The sequence below is a fragment of the Oratosquilla oratoria genome, chromosome 28 (assembly GCF_046742065.1).
Source record: "Oratosquilla oratoria isolate Oo_2021 chromosome 28, ASM4674206v1, whole genome shotgun sequence".
In the NCBI taxonomy this organism is placed as follows: Eukaryota; Metazoa; Arthropoda; class Malacostraca; order Stomatopoda; family Squillidae; genus Oratosquilla; species Oratosquilla oratoria.
Genome location: NC_134804.1, coordinates 2,530,046 through 2,550,774, shown reverse-complemented (window position 1 = coordinate 2,550,774; position 20,729 = coordinate 2,530,046). Strand labels below are relative to the sequence as shown.

General features: G+C 40.2%; 1 protein-coding gene across 6 annotated transcripts in view; it reads right to left on the bottom strand.

The window, feature by feature from the left end:
- Positions 1-20,729, bottom strand: part of LOC143040217 (uncharacterized) — a 225,905-nt gene that overhangs the window by 154,865 nt on the left and 50,311 nt on the right. For all 6 annotated transcript variants that reach the window (XM_076210907.1, XM_076210905.1, XM_076210906.1 and 3 more), the window contains exon 5: positions 4,944-5,067. In XM_076210907.1, the coding sequence (XP_076067022.1) occupies positions 4,944-5,067 (124 nt within the window). The remainder of the gene's footprint in view (positions 1-4,943; positions 5,068-20,729) is intronic.

The following is a 20,729-nucleotide window of genomic DNA, read 5'->3' as shown; positions in this document are numbered from 1 at the left end:
CTCCACCTTCACTCCACCTTTTCCTGCCACATTTGCACCTAAGTATCTAAAACTATCCACTTCCTCAAGTCGCTCTCCCTTAATGCTCACTTCCAGTCTACTGCCACTTTCACCCCTTGTACATCTCATCACCTTACTTTTACCCACATTTATCTTTAGCTTTCTTCTATCACATACTCTCCCAAACTCTGTCACCAACTTCCTCAGTCCCTCCTCCGATTCCGCCACAAGCGCAGTGTCGTCAGCAAACAACAGCTGGCTCACCTCCCACTTTTCTCCATTTTCTTTAATCATCTCCAATCCCTGACCCACTACCCTTGTATTTACCTCTCACACTACCCCATCCATGTATAAGTTGAACAGCCAGGGCGACATAACGCATCCTTGACGAAGTCCCACATTTATCTCGAACCACTCACTCTCTCCATTTCTAATCCTGACACAAGCTCTACTACTCTCACAAAAACTCTTGACAGCTCCTAGAAGCTTTCCTCCTATCCCATATATCTGCATAACCTCCCACGGTGCCTTTCTGTCCACCCTATCATAAGCCTTTTCTAAATCCATAAAAGCCCAAAAAACATCCTTCCCCTTTCCTATAGCTTTCTCACATATTTGTCTTACCACAAAGATCTGATCTACACAACCTCTACCCGTCCTAAATCCACACTGTACCTCACCAATTACTCCCTCTGTTCCTCTCCTAATCCTCTCAATCAAGATCCTCCCATAAGCCTTCCCAACTACACTTAACAAGCTAATCCCTCTGAAACTACTACATTCACACTTGTCCCCTTTTCCCTTGTAAAGTGGAACTATACAGGCACTCCTCCAGTCCTCTGGCACTCTACCCTCTCTCCAGCAAACATTAAATAACCTCACCAACCAGTCCACCATCACTATACCTCCTTTTTTTAGACATTCTGCATGGCATCCATCCAGACCAGGTGCCTTACCTGATTTCATCATCTTAACAAATGCCTTCACTTCATCCTTCCTTATTTCTCCTCCATTTTCCTCACTCATCATGGTCATTTTCTTAGCATTTCCCACTGCAACTATCTTTCCCTCCCTATCCTCCTTCACATTTAGCAACTCCCTAAAATATTCTGCCCATCTTCCCCTTACTGCCTTCTCTTCCATTATCATCTCTCCATCTGCACCTTTTACCTTTTCTTCCCTACTTGATTCGCCTCCTCTTCCTCTCTTAATTTCTTTCCAAAACATCTTTTTATTACTTTCAAAATTTTCTGTCATACTCTTACCCCACTTCACATCTGCTCTCCTCTTTGCCTCCTTTACCTTTTGCTTTACTTCTCTTTTCTTTTCTTTGTACCTCTCATATGACTCCCTCGTCCTATTTTGTAACCAATCTGTGAAAGCTTGCTTCTTCTCTTCTACAACCTTCTTTGTTTCCTCATCCCACCATTCACTACCCTTCCTTCTATTTCCTCCTGTCCTTCTTGTTCCACACACCATCCTTGCACACTTTGTGACTCCCTCCTTGAACCATCCCCATTCCTCCTCCACACCTACCTCTAATCTATCCTTCACTCCTTCCCACTCCTCCTTCAGCTTCTTCTTGTACTCCTTCTCCTTTTCCTTTTCATTTAAAGAGTTCACTCTAAGCACCTCCCTACCTTTTGTCCCTTTCCTCTTTCTCCATCTATCCTCCACTCTCAACTTACCTTCCACCAAAAAATTATCTGATATTCCCCCACCCTCTCCCCTTAGCACATGTACATCCTTAACTCTTCCTATCATAGTCCTATTTACCACTACATAATCCATCAATGCTCTATCTACCACCCTTCCATCCACCACCCTTTCCCATGTGTACTTATGCTTGACTTTCTTCCGAAACACTGTATTTGCTATCATCAACTCTCTAGACTCATTTCCACCATCAACTCTCCACTACGATTCTTTCCTGGAACTCCACATTTCCCAACCACTCCATCAATTGGACCATTTCCTACCCTAGCATTAAGGTCTCTTAGTGTCTTGTCTTGTCTTTTTTTCCTCGTTGCTCATTTCTTTTCTTATCGATATACTTCTGTAGTTTTCACTTTTTGCCAACTTTGCTGTTTTTACTAATACTTCTGCTATCATTTGTAACCTAAGTTTAATTTTTTGAGGTCGATATTTTCTTTTGAGTATTGCCCATTCTATGCTCTTCTACTTCCTGCCCTGCATCTTGTACTTCTTTCAAAATTGCTTTTGCTATTTTTTCTCCTCTTTTTCTCTTAAGTACCTCTTAAGTACCTCCTTTATACCATATACCACTATGCACTTTTTCTTTGATTACTTTGATGTTTCTTTTGCATTTTCTTATACTTGTTGTTAGACAATTTCTTTAACTGTTATTTTTTATTCTCCTGATCTAATTTCCATTGGTTTTCAATTTTTTGAAGATCTGTCTCCTTTATACTATCACCAACTTTCTTGGTAATCGCTTTAATTTGTTCATTTTTCCTCTTTTTTAAAGCCTCATTTTTGTTAGCATCTTCATTTTTCATCCTTTCATTTTCATTTTTTACTTTGATTAGTTCTTTTTTTAGGTCACTTACCTCTCTATTTGTTTCTACATTTTCTTTTTTATTTCACTTCTTTATATATTGCAACATATTCACTCTTTAGATCTATAATTTCTTTCCTCAACTCCTTAATCTCTTGATTCCATGAAATATTTTTATGACTCATCTCCCTTTCCAATTACATAATTTTACGCAGTCTTCTATCATCTCTTGCACAGCCAGAAAAGCCAAAATAACTTTCCTCTCCATACCTTTGATTCCCTTATGGAGTCTCAGTATTACAACTTTTCTTAAGGATGACACCTAACGGCGATTCAACCCTGCTCACATTGCTTTGCTATATTTCTCCCTGCTTTGACTATCCTCCATTTTTGTCCCTTTGACACTCTTTAATTTCACTCTATTATCCCTGGTAATGGTGAAACTTTGCCAGAGGTGTGTTATGTTGCCTTGGCTGTTCAATCTATACATGGATGAGGTGGTGTGAGAGGTAAAAGCAAGGGTAATGGGTCAGGGATTAGCAATGGTTGAAGAAAATGGAGAAACATAGGAGATCAGCCAGTTGTTGTTTGCTGACGACACTGCATTTGTAGCAGGATCAGAGGAGGGATTATGGAAGTTAGTGATAGCGTTTGGGAAGGTGTGCAAAAGAAGAAAGTTAAAGATAAATGTGGGTAAAAGTCAGGTGATAAGATGTACAAGGGATGGCAGTAAATTGGAAGTGAGTATTATGGGGTAGAGACTGGATGAAGTGGCTTTAGATACTTGGGTGCAAATGTGGTGGGAAAGGGAGGTGGAAGTAGAATGTAGATTGAGAGAAGCAAGTAAATGCCTTGGGGGATTAAAAAGTATAATGAGAAATAAACATTTGGGAATGGATGCTAAGAGGAGATTGTGCTGACAGCACTGTATGACAGAGACATGGAACATAAGAGAGGAAAAGAGGAAGAGTTTAAAGATGTTTGAGATTAATTGTCCGAGAAGTATGGTAGGGGTTAGTAGGCTAGAGTGAGAAATGAAGACTTGAGGACGACAGTGGGGGTGGAGAAGTTGTGAGATAGGGTTGATGAAAGAGTATTGGGATGGTTTGGACACATGGAAAGAATGAGTGAAGAAAGATTAGTAAAAGAGGTGTGGAAGGCAGAGGTGGAAGGAGTGAACATGAGGGGGTGACCGAGGGGGTGACCAAGGATGAGTTGGATGGATGGGGTAAAAGGGGCATTGGGAAAGATGGGAATGTCTGTTGAGGAAGGAAGAGAGAAGACAGAAGATGGGGTGAATGGAAAATTATTGTGTATGGATGATGCTGTGATGCATGGGAGTGGGAGGAGGATGGGGGTGAGGGAGCATGTGTGAATGATATTTTGACATGTACAAAGGGATTTCTCCCCGTCTTCTCTTTTTCTGCATGAGGGGACAGATTGGGGGGTCGCTGATTAGATGAAGTGGCCTTGCTTTGGTTGTGCTGTGTCTTGCTACATTCATTCTGACCCGGAGCAGTGGGTGAGATGCAAAGATGACCTGTCATCTAGGAGCCAAGAGAAGAGGTGGGGAGGGGTGATGAATGCGAATGGAGTATGTGGGAATGAAATGGGCGGGAGTGGTAGCCAAAACCAAAAGGCATAACTCACTCCCACCCATTCCACTTCCATTTACCACCCCTCCCTCTCTTTCATCTTGGTTCATAGATAATGGGTCATCCCTACAACTTGCCCATTGCCCTGGGTGAGACATAATGCAACAAGACACAGCACATACAATGCAGGGCCACATCATTTAATCGGTGATCCCCCCCCCCCTCCATCTTCTCATGCAGTAACATTGAAGATGGAGAGAAATCTCTTCAGGCTGCATAAAAAAAAAAAAAAAATCACACATGACCACTCCTTAACCACCCTCCCCTATCCCCCACCCACTCCTTTCCATACATCACAGCATCATCCATACACAGCCATTCTCTACTCACCCTTATCTTCTGCCTTCCTTTCTCAACAGACAGCCCCCTCTTGCTCAATGCCCCTTTCACCCCATCCATCCATCTCATCCTCAGTCACCTCCTCATGTTCACTCCCTTCCACACCTCTTTTATTAATCTTTCTTCACTCATTCTTTCCATGTGTCCAAACCATCCCAATACTCTTTCATCAACCCTATCTGCCATATCCTTTTCCATCCCCACTCTCCTCTTCACCTCCTCATTTCTCATTCTATCCAACCTTGTAACCTCTACCATGCTTCCCAGACATTTCATCTCAAACACAAACACATCTCAAAAAGTTCTTTATTCTTGCATAAAGGGCAAAGCCACTACAATCATGGTATGAATAAAAGATCAAGGCATCTGGACAAACTTAAATCATATTCAATTTCAAAGTTAAACAAATCTAAAAAAAGATAATTTGGTACCTGAAAACTCTAGACTCTCTTCCATACCATCCAAGGTCTTGCAACAAATCTCCAATGTCCTCCAACTTCACTGTTGTAAATGGAAAACTACGCCATGCAAATTCCTCATATATCATTTCAATATCTGAAAATATTTCAGGTTTTAGGACACCAAAAGACTTTGATCAAATATACACTATTGAGGTGCCCAGGTGGTCTTATTTTCATTTACATGAGAATATAAGTCAATTTTTCATGCTAACCTGAATATACTAATTGATATACAGCATACTCTAAAGAATGGCTGACATTACAAAGAACCAGGTTAACAGTATTTACAAGTAATATATGTCAATCATACCTAGGAATAATCACACATAAGTTAACAGTAAGTCCTGGGGAACAAATCAGTCATTGACAAGTATAAACATAACTGTCATTATTTTTGTTAGATGGTCATAGTAAGAATAGATTAGGTGAAAATTACACTCTAATGTTCATCAGTATTATGGGGGGTAAAAAAGAAACTAAGATATGGAATGGCTTCCCTTTCCTTTACTTGCTGTTGTTGTTGTTGTTGTTGTTGTTGTCGTTCCCTAGACTGTCTGTCCGAGCAGTCCCGTCTCCCCAAGGAAGGCCACAGCCGAAACTGGGTTTTCCCACAAATCCTTTATAGAGTGTATGTTGTGTTGTTTGCATGCATGATTGTGTATAATGCAGTCTTCCATTATGTGTTGTATGGTATGGGGTGAAGTGTTACATCCTGGGCAGCTGTTCACAACACGGTCGTCCAGCCTCTTCTGGTAGCTTAGAAGTGCTGGGTGGTGACCGCATCGCAGTCTGGCCAAGTGGACTCTGTCCTTTCGTGGGAGAGTGGATTCAGAAGGGTGGATATCAGGGGGTCTGGCATGCAGCAGTGTGTTGTCTTTCAGTGTGTTAATGGAGCGGTGAGTGATATGATTATGAATATGTTTCCGGAGGCTGGTATTTGGTGGTTGTGGAGGAAGAGAAGAGAGTATCTGTGCATAATAAAGGTCTTTGGGTGTAGTTTTAATGTTTCTTGGTGTGTGTGGGTGTTCTGCTATGTAGTGTAGCGGGTGTGATGTGTTTGTGGTGGCTGCAGCAAGTGTTTGTGTGCCTCTCATGTCGAGGTGGTCCTTGACTTTGAGGACTTTTGTTTCATGGTGTAAATGGTCTGTAGGTGTTGTATTTGTGCAGCCTGTAATTGTTTTTAGGGCTTTGTTTTGTATGATTTCAAGGGTGTTGTGGTGTGTCTCACTGAGATTAGGAGCCCATGCAGGACTCGCATAATTCATCACTGAGCGTATGCATTGTTTGTATATTGTTATATTAGTTTCTTTGTTTTGTCCAAATGTTGTTCCAGTGATTGACTTAAGTGCGTTAAGTCTAGGTGTGCATTTGTTTTTTTATGTTTGTGAGGTGTTGTTTGAAAGACATGGATGTATCGTATGTTACACCAAGAATTTTCGGTGTGTTTGTGTGTGGTATTAGGGTGTTGTTGATGTAGAGATGAGGTATGTATTTGTGTTCTTTTGTCCAGTTGCTGAGAAGTGTTGCTGTAGATTTGGTTGGATCTATTTTGAGTCTGTTTGTGATGAACCATGTGTTGAGTGTGTCAAGGTAAGGCTGGATTAAGGTGAATGGACAATTGCATCTTGGTCAATTGTGTACAAGACAATTGTGTCCTGGATAATTGTGTACCTGGACAATTGCATACCTGAACATTGTGTACCCAGGGCTGTGGAGTCAGAGTCAGAAGCAATTAAGGGGCCTTTGGAATCAGAGACAAAGTCGGTAAAACTATACAGACTCTGACTCTAACTCCAGTTGAATTTACACTGTATATGGCCCTAGTTTAATCTGTAAAATTATACAGTACACACTCCTTATAAACATCATTGTTATATATTATGAACTGTAATAAATATTATCTTCTTAACTTTGTGGCCATTCCTCTCAACCCCCAAACTTCTTTGTGTAATACTGATTTCAAATTAATGCATAGACCGATAATTTCGATAAACATATCTATTGTGTAAAAAAAAAGAAAATAATTACATTCATGTTTTGCATTCTGTTTTAGTACAGGGTCATGGAAGCTGCTACATTCCTATCAAGTTCTATATGCATCTTTTCTATCACTCCACCAGTATGGCTATTCCTCCCACGGCAGTGCTGCTAAATAGTATAATCATGATTTCAACTGCAAACTAACACAATAAACTATCTCTTTTCCCCTCTCCCCTTTTCTTTCCTTTTTCCTTTTCTACTTTTTAACATAATAATAAGGATATTAAGACTAGAAGCAATTCCTTAATAGATAATTGGACTGTCCTGAACATGTTGTTTCATCATAGAATATATATTGAAATCATGAGTATGACAGAAGATTTTGAAAGGAATAAAAAGATGTTTTGGAGAGAAATTGAGAGAGAAAGAGGAGGTGAATCGAGTAGAGAAGAAAAGGTAAAAGGTACAGATGGTGATATGATAATGGAAAAGATGCCAGTAAGAGGAAGATGGACAGAGTATTTTAGGATATTGCTAAATGTAAAGGAGGATAGGAAGAGAAAGGTAGTTGCAGTGGGAAGTGCAAAGAAAATGACAGTGATGAGTGAGGAAAATGGAGGAGAAATAAGGAAAGATGAGGTGAAGGCAGTTGTTAAGATGATGAGAGCAGGTAAGGCATCTGGGTTGAATGGATGTCATGCAAAATGTCTAAAAAAGGAGGTACACTTAAGGTGGACTGGCTAGTGAGGTTATTTAATGTTTGTTTAAGAGAAGGTAGAGTGCTGGGGGACTGGAGGAGGGCCTGTATAGTTCCACTTTACAAGGGGACAAGTGTGAGTGTAGTAGTTTCAGAGAGATCAGTTTAAGTGTAGTTCGGAAGGCTTATGTGAGGCTTTTGATTGACAGGATTAGGAGTGGAACAGAGGGAGTAATTGAAGAGGAACAGTGTGGGTTTAGGACAGGTAGGGGTTTTGTGGATCAGGTTTTTGTGGTATGGTAGATATGTGAGAAAGTTCTGGTAAAAGGTAAGAATGTTTTTGGGCTTTTATGGATTTAGAAAAGGCTTATGACAGGGTAGACAGGAAGGTATTGTGGGAGGTATTGCAGATATATGGGCTTCGAGGAAAGCTTTTAAGAGCAGTCAAGAGTTTTTATGAGAGTAGTAGAACTCGTGTTAGAATCAGAAATGGAGTGTGTGAGTGGTTTGAGGTAAAGGTGGAAAATTGTGTGATTCAAAAATCAATAGTTTCACTGGTTCCACAAAGTTTGCTTCTAAAAGAGCATACAACTTGAAAAGAAATTTGCAACGCTATCATCTATAGGAGTTAAAAGAAGTAAATAGGAAAGATAAGGCAATAAGTACTCCCTCTACTTCAGCTAAGAAAGATGAGAAATCTACAGGAAGACAATCCCAATTATCAACTTTCTTTACTTCTGATAAAATTACCATAACAATGACATCATAGAAGTTTAATAGTTTCATTACAGAAATGGTGGTAAAAAATAGTGTACCTATATACTTTATTTCACAATCAGCCTTTCTATGTTTAAATGGAGAAATGGCTAGAAAAGTTGGAGTTTCACTGGAAAGAGAAAGTATAAGAAGACTTGTAATTGAAGAGGCTAAATATAAGAAAGAACTTAAAAAAGGTCTAAAGGGATGCTTTATCTTTATTAAAATAGATGCATGCACACACCACAGTCAACTATTTTGCTATTAACCCCTTCCATACGGTGACGCCTACGTAGGCGTCATGAGGAGCAAGTGGGTACGCGAGGATGCCGATGTCGGCGTCTTGATTATATTTATTGTAGTTGTACCTGTGTGACCCCCATACTCTGTAAACTGGCTTCATCATATTTTCTATGGTTATCAAAATTCACGGGTGAAAGAGAGAAAGATCGATACAGCCGTGACTTTATTTTTTATAATGCTAGTATTATGACGCAACATCGTACGTCTGGCAGCTAATGCTGCCCGCGAGATTTTGGCCCAGAGTGAAATGGTTAACATCAGGTTTGTGAGAATCAACACCGTGTGAGATCGAAACCTTTATTGGTACAACGTTTTGCTTGTTACAAGCGAAACGTCGTACCAATAAAGGTTTCGATCTCACACGGTGTTGATTCTCACAGTCTTGTCGGCTTTTGCCATTGTGTTTCAACATCAGGTTTGTTGATGAAAATGTTAAGGTGGTGACACAGGCATTGGCAGTGAAGGAAACTCAGGCACATCACACTAGTGAATATCTTCATAAGCTCGTGGAAGAAGTATTAGAAAATTTTGAAATTAAAAAAGAGAAAGTTCTATGTATTATTACTGATAATGCTTCAAATATGTTGAGCACAATTGAGAAAATGAAGAAAGTACATGAACATGGGATGATGAAGAGAACATTCCTGGAACAGTGACAGAACTAAGAGAAGAGCCAGGAGAACTGTAATGTTTAAGATACTATTGTTGAAGAAGTATCTAAATTATTTAGAATTCAACATATGTTGTGCTCTACATTCACTGTGACTAGCAATAAAAGATAGATTAAAAGATCGACATGCATCTACTCTCATTGGAAAGCTAAGGCAAGTAGCAGTTGCAGCCAGAACAACCAAAAACAGATGCTATTCTTGAGTGACAAGCTGGGAAAGGGGCTATTTTAGATTAAGCAACACGCTGGGGTAGCACCTTTGAGGATCAAATGTTTACTTGAACTAAAAATTTTCCTGGAAAATCTAGATAACCAGAATGTTTCACTAACTGAAAATCAGGGGGCAGAAAGAAAGAACCAGAAAGTCTGCTGTATCAGCCTTACAAAGGATTTACAAAGGATTACAAAGGCGGAGCATGCCGACAGGAGACCTTTTGATCCATATCTCGGTCGGATGCGAAAAAAAATCATAATAATAAAATAATAAATAAAAAACTATGATAATGTAAATAACAAATAAAACATAAATAAATGCATAGGTATAGTTAAATAATAAACAAACAGGTAAATAGTAAATAATAATAAATTGACATATAACTAATAATAAATAAAAATCAGACAGACAAATGATAACAAAACAAAAACAAATAATAAAAGATAAATTATTATCATTACAGCATCTTAGGTATTTATCTAAATGATTCTTAAAGCTTCAAACTGAACTACATTGCACTACCTGTGCAGGAAGTTTATTCCATGCATTAACTACACGGTTGGCAAAGTTGTTTCTACCCACTTCCAAATTGAATCTATTTCCGGACAGTTTGAGACCACTGTTTCTTGTCTGATTCTCATTCAATGTAAAAATGTTGTCACTTTTGATGTTGTCAATTCCCTTTAGAATCTTAAAGACCTGTATCAAGTCAACTCTGAGTCTACGCTTTTTTAGGGAAAACAGATTCATATGTTTTAGTCAATTTTCGTATGATTTATTTTTGATATTTGGAATCAGTTTTGTGGCTCGCCGTTGTACTTTTTCCAGTCTGTCAATGTCTTTAATGAGATTCGGTGACCATATGGAAACAGCATATTCCAAATGTGGACGAACTAACGATTTATATAGCTTGTTAATGAGTGATGGACTTTTGAAATCAAAAGATCGCTCAATCAGTCCTAGAATCTTATTTGCTTTCTCAGAGGCTGAAATACACTGCTTGGATGATTTGAGGTCGTTACTGATAATTACGCCGAGATCTTTTTCACTATCCACTTTTGTTAACGAATTTCCAAATAACTTGTAATCGTACTTACTGTTATTTTTACCTATGTGCATTACCTTGCATTTACTTGTATTAAATTTCATTAGCCACTTTTCAGACCATTGCTGTAATTTATCTAAATCTTCTTGAATATCTAATTGGTTTGAGTGATCATTTGCCACTCCGCACAGTTTTGTATCATCAGCAAATTTGGAAACAGTAGATTTTAGTCCATGGTCTATATCATTTATATATACTATGAATAGGAGTGGCCCAAGAACGGAATCCTGAGGAACTCCACTTTCAACACTTTTCCATCCAGAAGTTTTTCCATTTAAAACAACTCTCTGTTTTCGACCATTCAACCAATTACTAGTCCAACCTAATAGGCTACCACTTATTCCATGCAAAGCTAATTTATGTTGTCACTAAGAATTTGGAATCTGAGGATTTAACCCCTGGTAGATTCTTGTTGGAGTGGAAAAAGCTAATATTTAGCCAGAACAAAAAAGGAGGATTAACTGCTGATGGTATTGTTCTTTCAATGACAAAAAAAAAAAAAAGTCTCTTATTGGACAATAAAAAATTTTTAGCCGCTATTTATATTGATTCAATGAACCCAATTTTACTAAGCCATGAGCAAACTGATCAAGGAAAACAGGCATTGTGTGAAATAGCATATCACATGAAAAGGACCACAGAGACTTCCTGAAGCTGAAACTTTGAAGGAACAGCTTCAGAATCAAATGAAGAATTAGACTTTGAAGCTGTTTTGGACAAAATGGAGCAATCAAAAGTGAGGTGACAGTGATTGAATGTACCAGCTACAATAACACCAATAGATCTTCCAAAAAGAAAATTTCAGTAAGATGTTCTTGATGCCTTAAAAATTTACTGTAAAAGAAGCCATCTCTCTTTATCCAGAGATTATTTGGGATGTAGCCAGAACTATAACAGCAATGCCACCCACCAAAGTCATCGACTGTTTTTTGCTCTAAAGATAATTAAATCAGACTTAAGGGTTTCTTTGAAGGAGTGTAGCAGAAGCCATTGTTTTTTAAGAACAATGTATTAGGTTATTTAAGAAAAACCTTAACCCCAATTTAAATTAATTAATTTCTTAGAGCATTGCTGATTTCTTTATTAAAGCATAAAATAATTTTAGTTGTAACTTTTGAAAGTTTTGATTATGGTTGTAACTTGTAAACCTGAGGTAAAAAGTCTTTTATTAATTTTTTTTTTATGTAAAGCTATATATGTAAAAAGTCTTACACTATAGGATTTTTTCAGTTATTTCTTCTAATGTATATTTACTATTTCCTTAAAAAAATCATCTCAATATCTTTTATAAAGTCACTTTGTTTTCTGTAATTATTTTGTATTTGCAAAACTATATATGTAAAAAACAATATTACTTTATAATTTTTTTTTTTTTTTTTTTACATCCTGTAAAAGATTATATTTCAATTTCTGGTACAGTTTTATTTTTATTCTATACATATTTCTTATTGCAAAGATATATACGTAAAAACTCCTAGTCTTACATTATAGCAATTTTATTTCTATCGTTATTTCTTCTATATTCATTAAAAAATTCTGTCTGTAATTCTGTTCGAAAATATTAAAGAATGAACAGGTATGATATCTAAAGCCACAATATCTTTATTCTTTTATATAAACCAGTTATAATGATATAAGCTTATTCAAGTTAGGAGCATATGGATAGGCTTTATGAGATACGTAGGCCATAATCACTTAATTACATAAAGATGAGTCGGAGTCGCCAAAATATAGAGGAGTTGGAGTCGGGGTCGAAGGTTTTGTGTTCTGACTCCACAGCCCTATGTGTACCTGGACAATTGCATAACTGGTTAATTGCAAAATCTATATATTACCTAGCTGTATTTACCTAGTTGTATTTTACAGGAAGGGGAGCTACACTCGCGGTGTCCCACCTTTGTATCTTGCAGTGTCTAGTTTGCTCTTAAATTCATGAATGCTTTTTGCACACACTATTTTTTGTCCAGTTTGTTCCAAGTGTCCACCACTCTATGTGGAAAACTGTTCTTCTTCAGATCTCTTCTATAACTATCTTTTTTGAGTTTCTTTCCATGTCCTCTTGTGTTTCTCTTGTCCCAATTTAACAAGTCCTGTATTGAATGGTGGGATGAGGAAGTAAAGAATGTTGTAGAAGAGAAGATGTGAGCTTTCACAAATTGGTTACAAAATAGGAATCATATGAGAGGTACAAAGAAAAGAGAGGTAAAGCATAAGATAAATGAGGCAATGAGGAGGGCAGATGTGAAATGGGGTAAGAGTATGACAGAAATTTTTGAAAGTAATAAAAAGATGTTTTGGAAAGAAATTAAGAGAGGAAGAGGAGCTGAATCAAGTAGAGAAGAAAAGGTAAAAAGTATGGATGGAGAGATGATAATGAAAGAGAAGGCAGTAAGAGGAAGATGGGCAGAGTATTTTAGGGGATTGCTAAACATGAAGGAGGATAGGGAGACAAAGGTAGTTGCAGTGGGAAATGCTAAGAAAATGACAATGAGTGAGGAAAATGGAGGAGAAATAAGGAAGGATTAAGTGAAGGCAGTTAAGATGATGAGAGCAGGTAAGGCACCTGGTCTGGATGGATGTCATGCAGAATGTCTGAAAAAAGGAGGTACAGTGATAGTGGACTGGCTGGTGAGGTTATTTAATGTTTATTTAAGAGAGGGTAGAGTGCTGGAGGACTGGAGGAGGGCCTGTATAGTTCCACTTTACAAGGGAAAAGGGGACAAGTGTGAGTGTAGTATTTTCAGAGGGATTAGCTTGTTAAGAGTAGTTGGAAAGGCTTATGGGAGGGTCTTGATTGAGAGGATTAGGAGAGGAACAGAGGGAGTAATTGGTGAGGAACAGTGTGAGTTTAGGACAGGTAGAGGTTGCGTAGATCAGATTCTTGTGGATAGATATGTGAGAAAGCTATAGGAAAAGGTAAGGATGTTTTTTGGGCTTTTATGAATTTGGAAAAGGCTTATGATAAGGTAGACAGGAAGGCACCGTGGGAGGTATTGCAGATATATGGGATAGGAGGAAAGCTTTTAGGAGCTGTCAAGAGTTTTTACTAGAGTAATAGAGTGTGTGTCAGGATTAGAAATGGAGAGAATGTGTGGTTTAAGATAAAGGTGGGACTTCGTCAGGGATGTGTTATGTCACCCTGGCTGTTCAATTTGTACATGGATGGGGTGGTGTGAGAGGTAAATGCAATGGTGGTGGGTCAGGGAATGGAGATGGTTAAAGAAAATGGAGAAAAGTGGGAGATAAGTCAGCTGTTGTTTGCGGACGACACTGGGCTTGTGGCAGGATCAGAGGAGGGATTGAGGAAGTTAGTGACAGAGTTGGGAAAGTGTGTGAAAGAAGGAAGTTGAAGGTAAATGTGGGTAAAAGTAAAGTGATGAGATGTACAAGGGGTGAAAGTGGCAGTAGATTGGAAGCGAGTATTAAGGGAGAGAGACTGGAGGAAGTGGATAGTCTTAGATACTTGGGTGCAAACGTGGCAGGAAAGGGAGTGGAGGTGGAGGTAGAATGTAGATTGAGAGAAGTGAGTAAATGCCTTGGTGGATTAAAAAGTGCAATGAGAAATAGACATTTGGGAATGGTTGCTAAGAGGTTATATGGAGTGATTGTGCAGACAGTACTGTATGGGGCAGAAATATGGAATATAAGAGAGGAAGAGAGAAGGAGTTTGAATGTGTTTGAGATGAGGTGTCTGAGAAGTATGATAGGGGTTACTAGGCTAGATAGAGTGAGAAATGATGAGGTGAGAAGGAGAACACAGATGGAAAAGGAGCTGGGAGATAGGGTGGATGAAAGAGTACAGGGATGGTTTAGACACAGGGAAAGAATGAGTGAAGAAAAAGTAGTAAAAGAGGTGTGGAAGGCAGATGTGGAAGGAGTGAACATGAGGGGGTGACCTAGGATGAGATGGATGGATGGGGTAAAAGGGGCTTTGGGGAAGAGAGGAATGTCTGTTGAGGAAGGACGGGAGAAGACAGAAGACAAGTGAATGGAGAATGGTTGCGTATGGATGATGTTGATTCATGAGGTGGAATGGGTGGAGGGTGGGGGGTAAGGGAGTACGTGTGAGAAAAATTTGATGCTGCCCGAAGAGATTTCTCCCTGTCTTCTCCTTTTCTGCATGAGGGGATGGAGAGGGGGGGGGGGGGGTGTCACCGATTTGATGAAGTGGCCTTGCTGTGGATGTGCTGTGTCTTGTGACACTGCTTCTGACCCAGGGCAGTGGGCAAGATGCAGGGATGCCCCGTCATCCAGGATAAGAGGGAAGGAAGGGGTGGAGTGTGATAGGGATTGAATGGGTGCGAGTGGTTTTTATGTCTTTGTTTTTTGGCTACCTCCCTTGTAAGGGGGAAAAAGTCTTTGGTATATGTATGTATATATATAATTTCCCCAACCCCACATGAAATTAATAAGAGAAATTATAGATTTTATGTTGTTGCATGTTGGCCAGGCAGTGTGCATGATAAGAGTTTTTCAAAAGAGCCAAATTTGTCAGGCATTTGAGGCAGGAGAATACCCTAGTAGTCATCTTGGTGAGTGGGTATCCATGTACAAAATATCTGCTAACACCTCTTCAGCACCCACAAGACAAGCATGAAGATATAATTCTAGCCACATTAAAACAAGAAATACAATAGAGGTTTTGGTGTGTTAAAAAAAAAAATTGCATATTTAGGTAAAGTTATGAGGTCAGACCAGGATACAACAAAAGCAATAACTGTTGCTTCATTCATTCTTCACAATTTGGCTGTGACAACTGGAATAATTGATACTGCTCAGATTCATAATCTGAATGATAGGGAACAGAATGTTGGTGCTGTGGCTTATGAAATCCAAATTATGGAAGGCCTGGCTAAGAGAAGAGAAATAATCTGGAACTATTTTCAAGACTATGAGAGCCAATACCCCGTCTGGGGTATTGGATACTTGTTATTGTGGCAAAGTAGCATGCAGTTGATACTTTAGGGTCTATATGGGGCGCCCCTACGGACCAGAGCCACACATCATTTTGTCTATGATAGAGGAACTCTTCATAGAGAAATGATGACACTTTTATACTACGACTGTCCCTCTGTTATGCTGTCCCCCAACCCCTTGCTGCTGTCCTGTACCATTTCTCTGAGTATTCATTTTCTGCTGTGGGGGAATTCCCTGTGGTGGGGGAAAAGAATACTGCCACCAAGTATTTCCACTTGGATCGTAGGAGGCGAGAAGAAAGGGACGGGGAGTGGGACTAGGCATCCTTCTCCTTGTAGCCCCACAGGGGACATTCCTAAACAAAAAAGTAAAGGCATAAGAGGGTCTGGGAGTTTTCCGACCAGCACCATAAGGTTTGGGTATTTTAATGTGCGTGGATGTGGTACAGATGAGAGTAAAAGGGAAGAGATAGGTAGTACGTTTGTGAGAAGAAAGATGGATATGTTGGCTTTGAGTGAAACTAAGTTGAAAGGGAAAGGTGAGTGTAAGTTGTAAGTTTGGGAGTTGTTGTTGTTGTTGTCGTTCCCTAGACTGTCTGTCCAAGCAGTCCCGTCTCCCCAAGGAATGCCACTGCCGAAACTGGGTTTTCCCACAAATTATTTATAGAGTGTATTTTGTGTTGTTTGCGTGCATGATTGTGTATAATGCAGTCTTCCATTATGTGTTGTATGGTTTGGGGTGAAGTGTTACATCCTGGGCAGCTGTTCACAATGCGGTCATCCAGCCTCTTCTGGTAGCTTAGAAGTGCTGGGTTGTGGCCACACCGCAGCCTGGCCAAGTGGACTCTGTCCTTTTGTGGGAGAGAGGATTCAGAAGAGTGGATATCAGGGGATCTGGCATGCAGCAGTGTGTTGTCTTTCAGTGTGTTAATGGAGCGGTGGGTGATATGATTATGAATATGTTTCCGGAGGCTGGTATTTGGTGGTTGTGGAGGAAGAGAAGAGAGTATTTGTGCGTAATAAAGGTCTTTGGGTGTTGTTTTAATGTTTCTTGGTGTGTGTGGGTGTTCTGCTATGTAGTGTAGCGGGTGTGATGTGTTTGTGGTGGCTGCGGCAAATGTTTGTGTGCCTCTCATGTCGAGGTGGTCCTTGACTTTGAGGACTTTTGTTTCATGGTGTAAATGGTCTGTTGGTGTTGTATTTGTGCAGCCTGTAATTGTTTTTAGGGCTTTGTTTTGTATGATTTGAAGGGTGTTGTGGTGTGTCTCACTGAGATTTGGGAGTGTAAGTGGGAGGTTATCAGAAGTGAAGAGAGGGCAAGGGAGGGAAGGGGTGGCTATTCTAGTAAGTGAAGAGATAGGTAAATGTGTAGTGGAGTGGAAGGAGGTTTCCTCAAGGATAATGTGGATGAAGGTGAAACTGGGAAAGGAGATGTGGGTCTTTGTAAGTGCATATGGGCCTGGCAGTGAGAAGAGTGTAAAAGAAAGGGAGGCCTTTTGGATAGATTTAAATGAGTGCATAGAGGATTTAGGGAGAAATGTCAATGTAATAATACTGGGAGACCTTAATACTACGGTAGGAAATGGTCCAATTGATGGAGTGGTTGGGAAATGTGGAGTTCCAGGAAAGAATCGTAGTGGAGAGTTGATGGTGGAAATGTGTCTAGAAAGAGAGTTGATGATAGCACATACAGTGTTTCGGAAGAAAGTCAAGCATAAGTACACATGGGAGAGGGTGATGGATGGAAGGGTGGTAGATAGAGCATTGATGGATTATGTAGTGGTAAATAGGGCTATGATAGGAAGAGTTAAGGATGTACATGTGCTAAGGGGAGAGGGTGGGGGAATATCAGATAATTTTTTGGTGGAAGGTAAGTTGTTGTTGTTGTTGTTGTTGTTGTTGTCGTTCCCTAGACTGTCTGTCCAAGCAGTCCCGTCTCCCCAAGGAATGCCATAGCCGAAACTGGGTTTTCCCACAAATCCTTTATAGAGCGTATGTTGTGTTGTTTGCGTGCATGATTGTGTATAATGCAGTCTTCCATTATGTGTTGTATGGTATGGGGTGAAGTGTTACATCCTGGGCAGCTGTTCATAACGCGGTCATCCAGCCTCTTCTGGTAGCTTAGAAGTGCTGGGTGGTGACCGCACCGCAGTCTGGCCAAGTGGACTCTGTCCTTTCGTGGGAGAGAGGATTCAGAAGGGTGGCAGGTAGAACATGTCCAAGTGTTTGTGTATTGGTTTGTGTCAGCAAGTGTTGTACAAGTGAGGTGGGCCCAGTTTTTGCACATATTGCACTGAACTGAGCCCTTTGTGTGTCTGCTCGAAGTAATGGGTTTAGAGCATGTTGGGCATGTGTATTTTGTGGTGGGCCCAGGATTGCTCTCTACATCTCCAGCTAAAAGTAGAAGAGGGGTGATCGCCGGAAAATCACCCCTCGGTGCAGAAAAAACATAATATTGCATGTTGGGAAAAAGGATTGTGGTACTCCCCAAGGTAAGCGTAGCTCCTCTTGGGGATCGGTGCCACCTGCGTAGAGCTGATGGCCAGGGGTGGTTGCTGCCGTTTGGCCCCCAACTCTTGGGGGTAAGTTGAGAGTGGAGGATAGATGGAGAAAGAGGAAAGGAACAAAAGGTAGGGAAGTGCTTAAAGTGAACTCTTTAAATGAAAAGGAAAAGGAGAAGGAGTACAAGAAGAAGCTGAAGGAGGAGTGGGAGGGAGTGAAGGATAGAGTAGAGGTAGGTGTGGAGGAGGAATGGGGATGGTTCAAGGAGGGAGTCACAGAGTGTGCAAGGATGGTGTGTGGAACAAGAAGGACAGGAGGAAATAGAAGGAAGGGTATTGAGTGGTGGGATGAGGAAACAAAGAAGGTTGTAGAAGAGAAGAAGCAAGCTTACACAGATTGGTTACATACCAAATAGGACGAGGGAGTCATATGAGAGGTACAAAGAAAAGAAAAGAGAAGTAAAACAAAAGGTAAAGGAGGCAAAGAGGAGAGCAGATGTGAAGTGGGGTAAGAGTATGACAGAAAATTTTGAAAGTAATAAAAAGATGTTTTGGAAAGAAATTAAGAGGAAGAGGAGGCGAATCAAGTAGAGAAGAAAAGGTAAAAGGTGCAGATGGAGAGATGATAATGGAAGAGAAGGCAGTAAGGGGAAGATGGGCAGAATATTTTAGGGAGTTGCTAAATGTGAAGGAGGATAGGGAGGGAAAGATAGTTGCAGTGGGAAATGCTAAGAAAATGACCATGATGAGTGAGGAAAATGGAGGAGAAATAAGGAAGGATGAAGTGAAGGCATTTGTTAAGATGATGAAATCAGGTAAGGCACCTGGTCTGGATGGATGTCATGCAGAATGTCCAAAAAAAGGAGGTACAGTGATGGTGGACTGGCTGGTGAGGTTATTTAATGTTTGCTGGAGAGAGGGTAGAGTGCCAGAGGACTGGAGGAGTGCCTGTATAGTTCCACTTTACAAGGGAAAAGGGGACAAGTGTGAATGTAGTAGTTTCAGAGGGATTAGCTTGTTAAGTGTAGTTGGGAGGATCTTGATTGAGAGGATTAGGAGAGGAACAGAGGGAGTAATTGGTGAGGAACAGTGTGGATTTAGGGGTAGAGGTTGTGTAGATCAGATCTTTGTGGTAAGACAAATATGTGAGAAAGCTATAGGAAAGGGGAAGGATGTTTTTTGGGCCTTTATGGATCTGGAAAAAGCTTATGATAGGGTAGACAGAAAGGCACTGTGGGAGGTTATACAGATATATGGGATAGGAGGAAAGCTTCTAGGAGCTGTCAAGAGTTTTTATGAGAGTAGTAGATTAGAAATGGAGAGAGTGAGTGGTTCGAGATAAAGGTGGGACTTCGTCAAGGATGTGTTATGTCGCTCTGGCTGTTCAACTTGTACATGGATGGGGTGGTGTGAGAGGTAAATGCAAGGGTAGTGGGTCAGGGATTGGAGATGATTAAAGAAAATGGAGAAAAGTGGGAGGTGAGCCAGCTGTTGTTTGCTGACGACACTGCGCTTGTGGCAGGATCGGAGGAGGGATTGAGGAAGTTGGTGACAGAGTTTGGGAGAGTATGTGATAGAAGAAAGCTAAAGATAAATGTGGGTAAAAGTAAGGTGATGAGATGTACAAGGGGTGAAAGTGGCAGTAGACTGGAAGTGAGCATTAAGGGAGAGCAACTTGAGGAAGTGGATAGTTTTAGATACTTGGGTGCAAATGTGGCAGGAAAAGGTGGAGTGAGGGTGGAGGTAGAATGTAGATTGAGAGAAGCAAGTAAATGCCTTGGTGGATTAAAGAGTGTAATGAGGAATAGACATTTGGGAATGGATGCGATGAGGAGACTGTATTTACCTAGTTGTATTTACCTAGTTGTATTTTGCGGGAAGGGGAGCTATGCTCGTGTTGTCCCGCCTTTGTATCTTGCAGTGTCTAGTTTGTTTTTAAACTCATGAATGGATTTTGCGCATACTATTTCATTGTCCAGTTTGTTCCAAGTGTCCAAAACTCTATGAGGAAAACTGTTTTTCTTCAGTTCTCTTCTATAGCTATGTTTTTTTATTTTCTTTCCATGTCCTCTTGTGTTTCTTTTGTCCCAGTTAAGTAAGTTCTCACTATCGAGTACCTCTGTGCCTTTCATGATTCTGTAGATGGTCAATAGGTCACCTCTCTCTCTTCTTTGCTCCAGTGTCGGTAACTCCAGTTTAGCCAATCTCTCTTCGTATGATAGGTTTGCAAGTGCAGGTGCCATTTTTGTAGCTGCTCTTTGGATTCTTTCTATTTTCTTTATATTCTTTTTGGTACTGGGGGACCACAATGTCGCTGCATACTCTAATCTAGGCCTTATCAATGTAACCAATATTTTTTTCATCATGTCTGAAGGAGTGATTGTGCCAACAGCACTGTATGGGGCAGAAACATGGAACATAAGAGAGGAAGAGAGAAGGAGTTTGAATGTGTTTGAGATGAGGTGTCTGAGAAGTATGATGGGGGTTACTAGGCTAGATAGAGTGAGAAATGAGGAGGTGAGGAGAAGAACGGGGGTGGAAAGGGAGTTGGGAGATAGGGTTGATGAAAGAGTATTAGGATGGTTTGGACACATGGAAAGAATGAGTGAAGAAA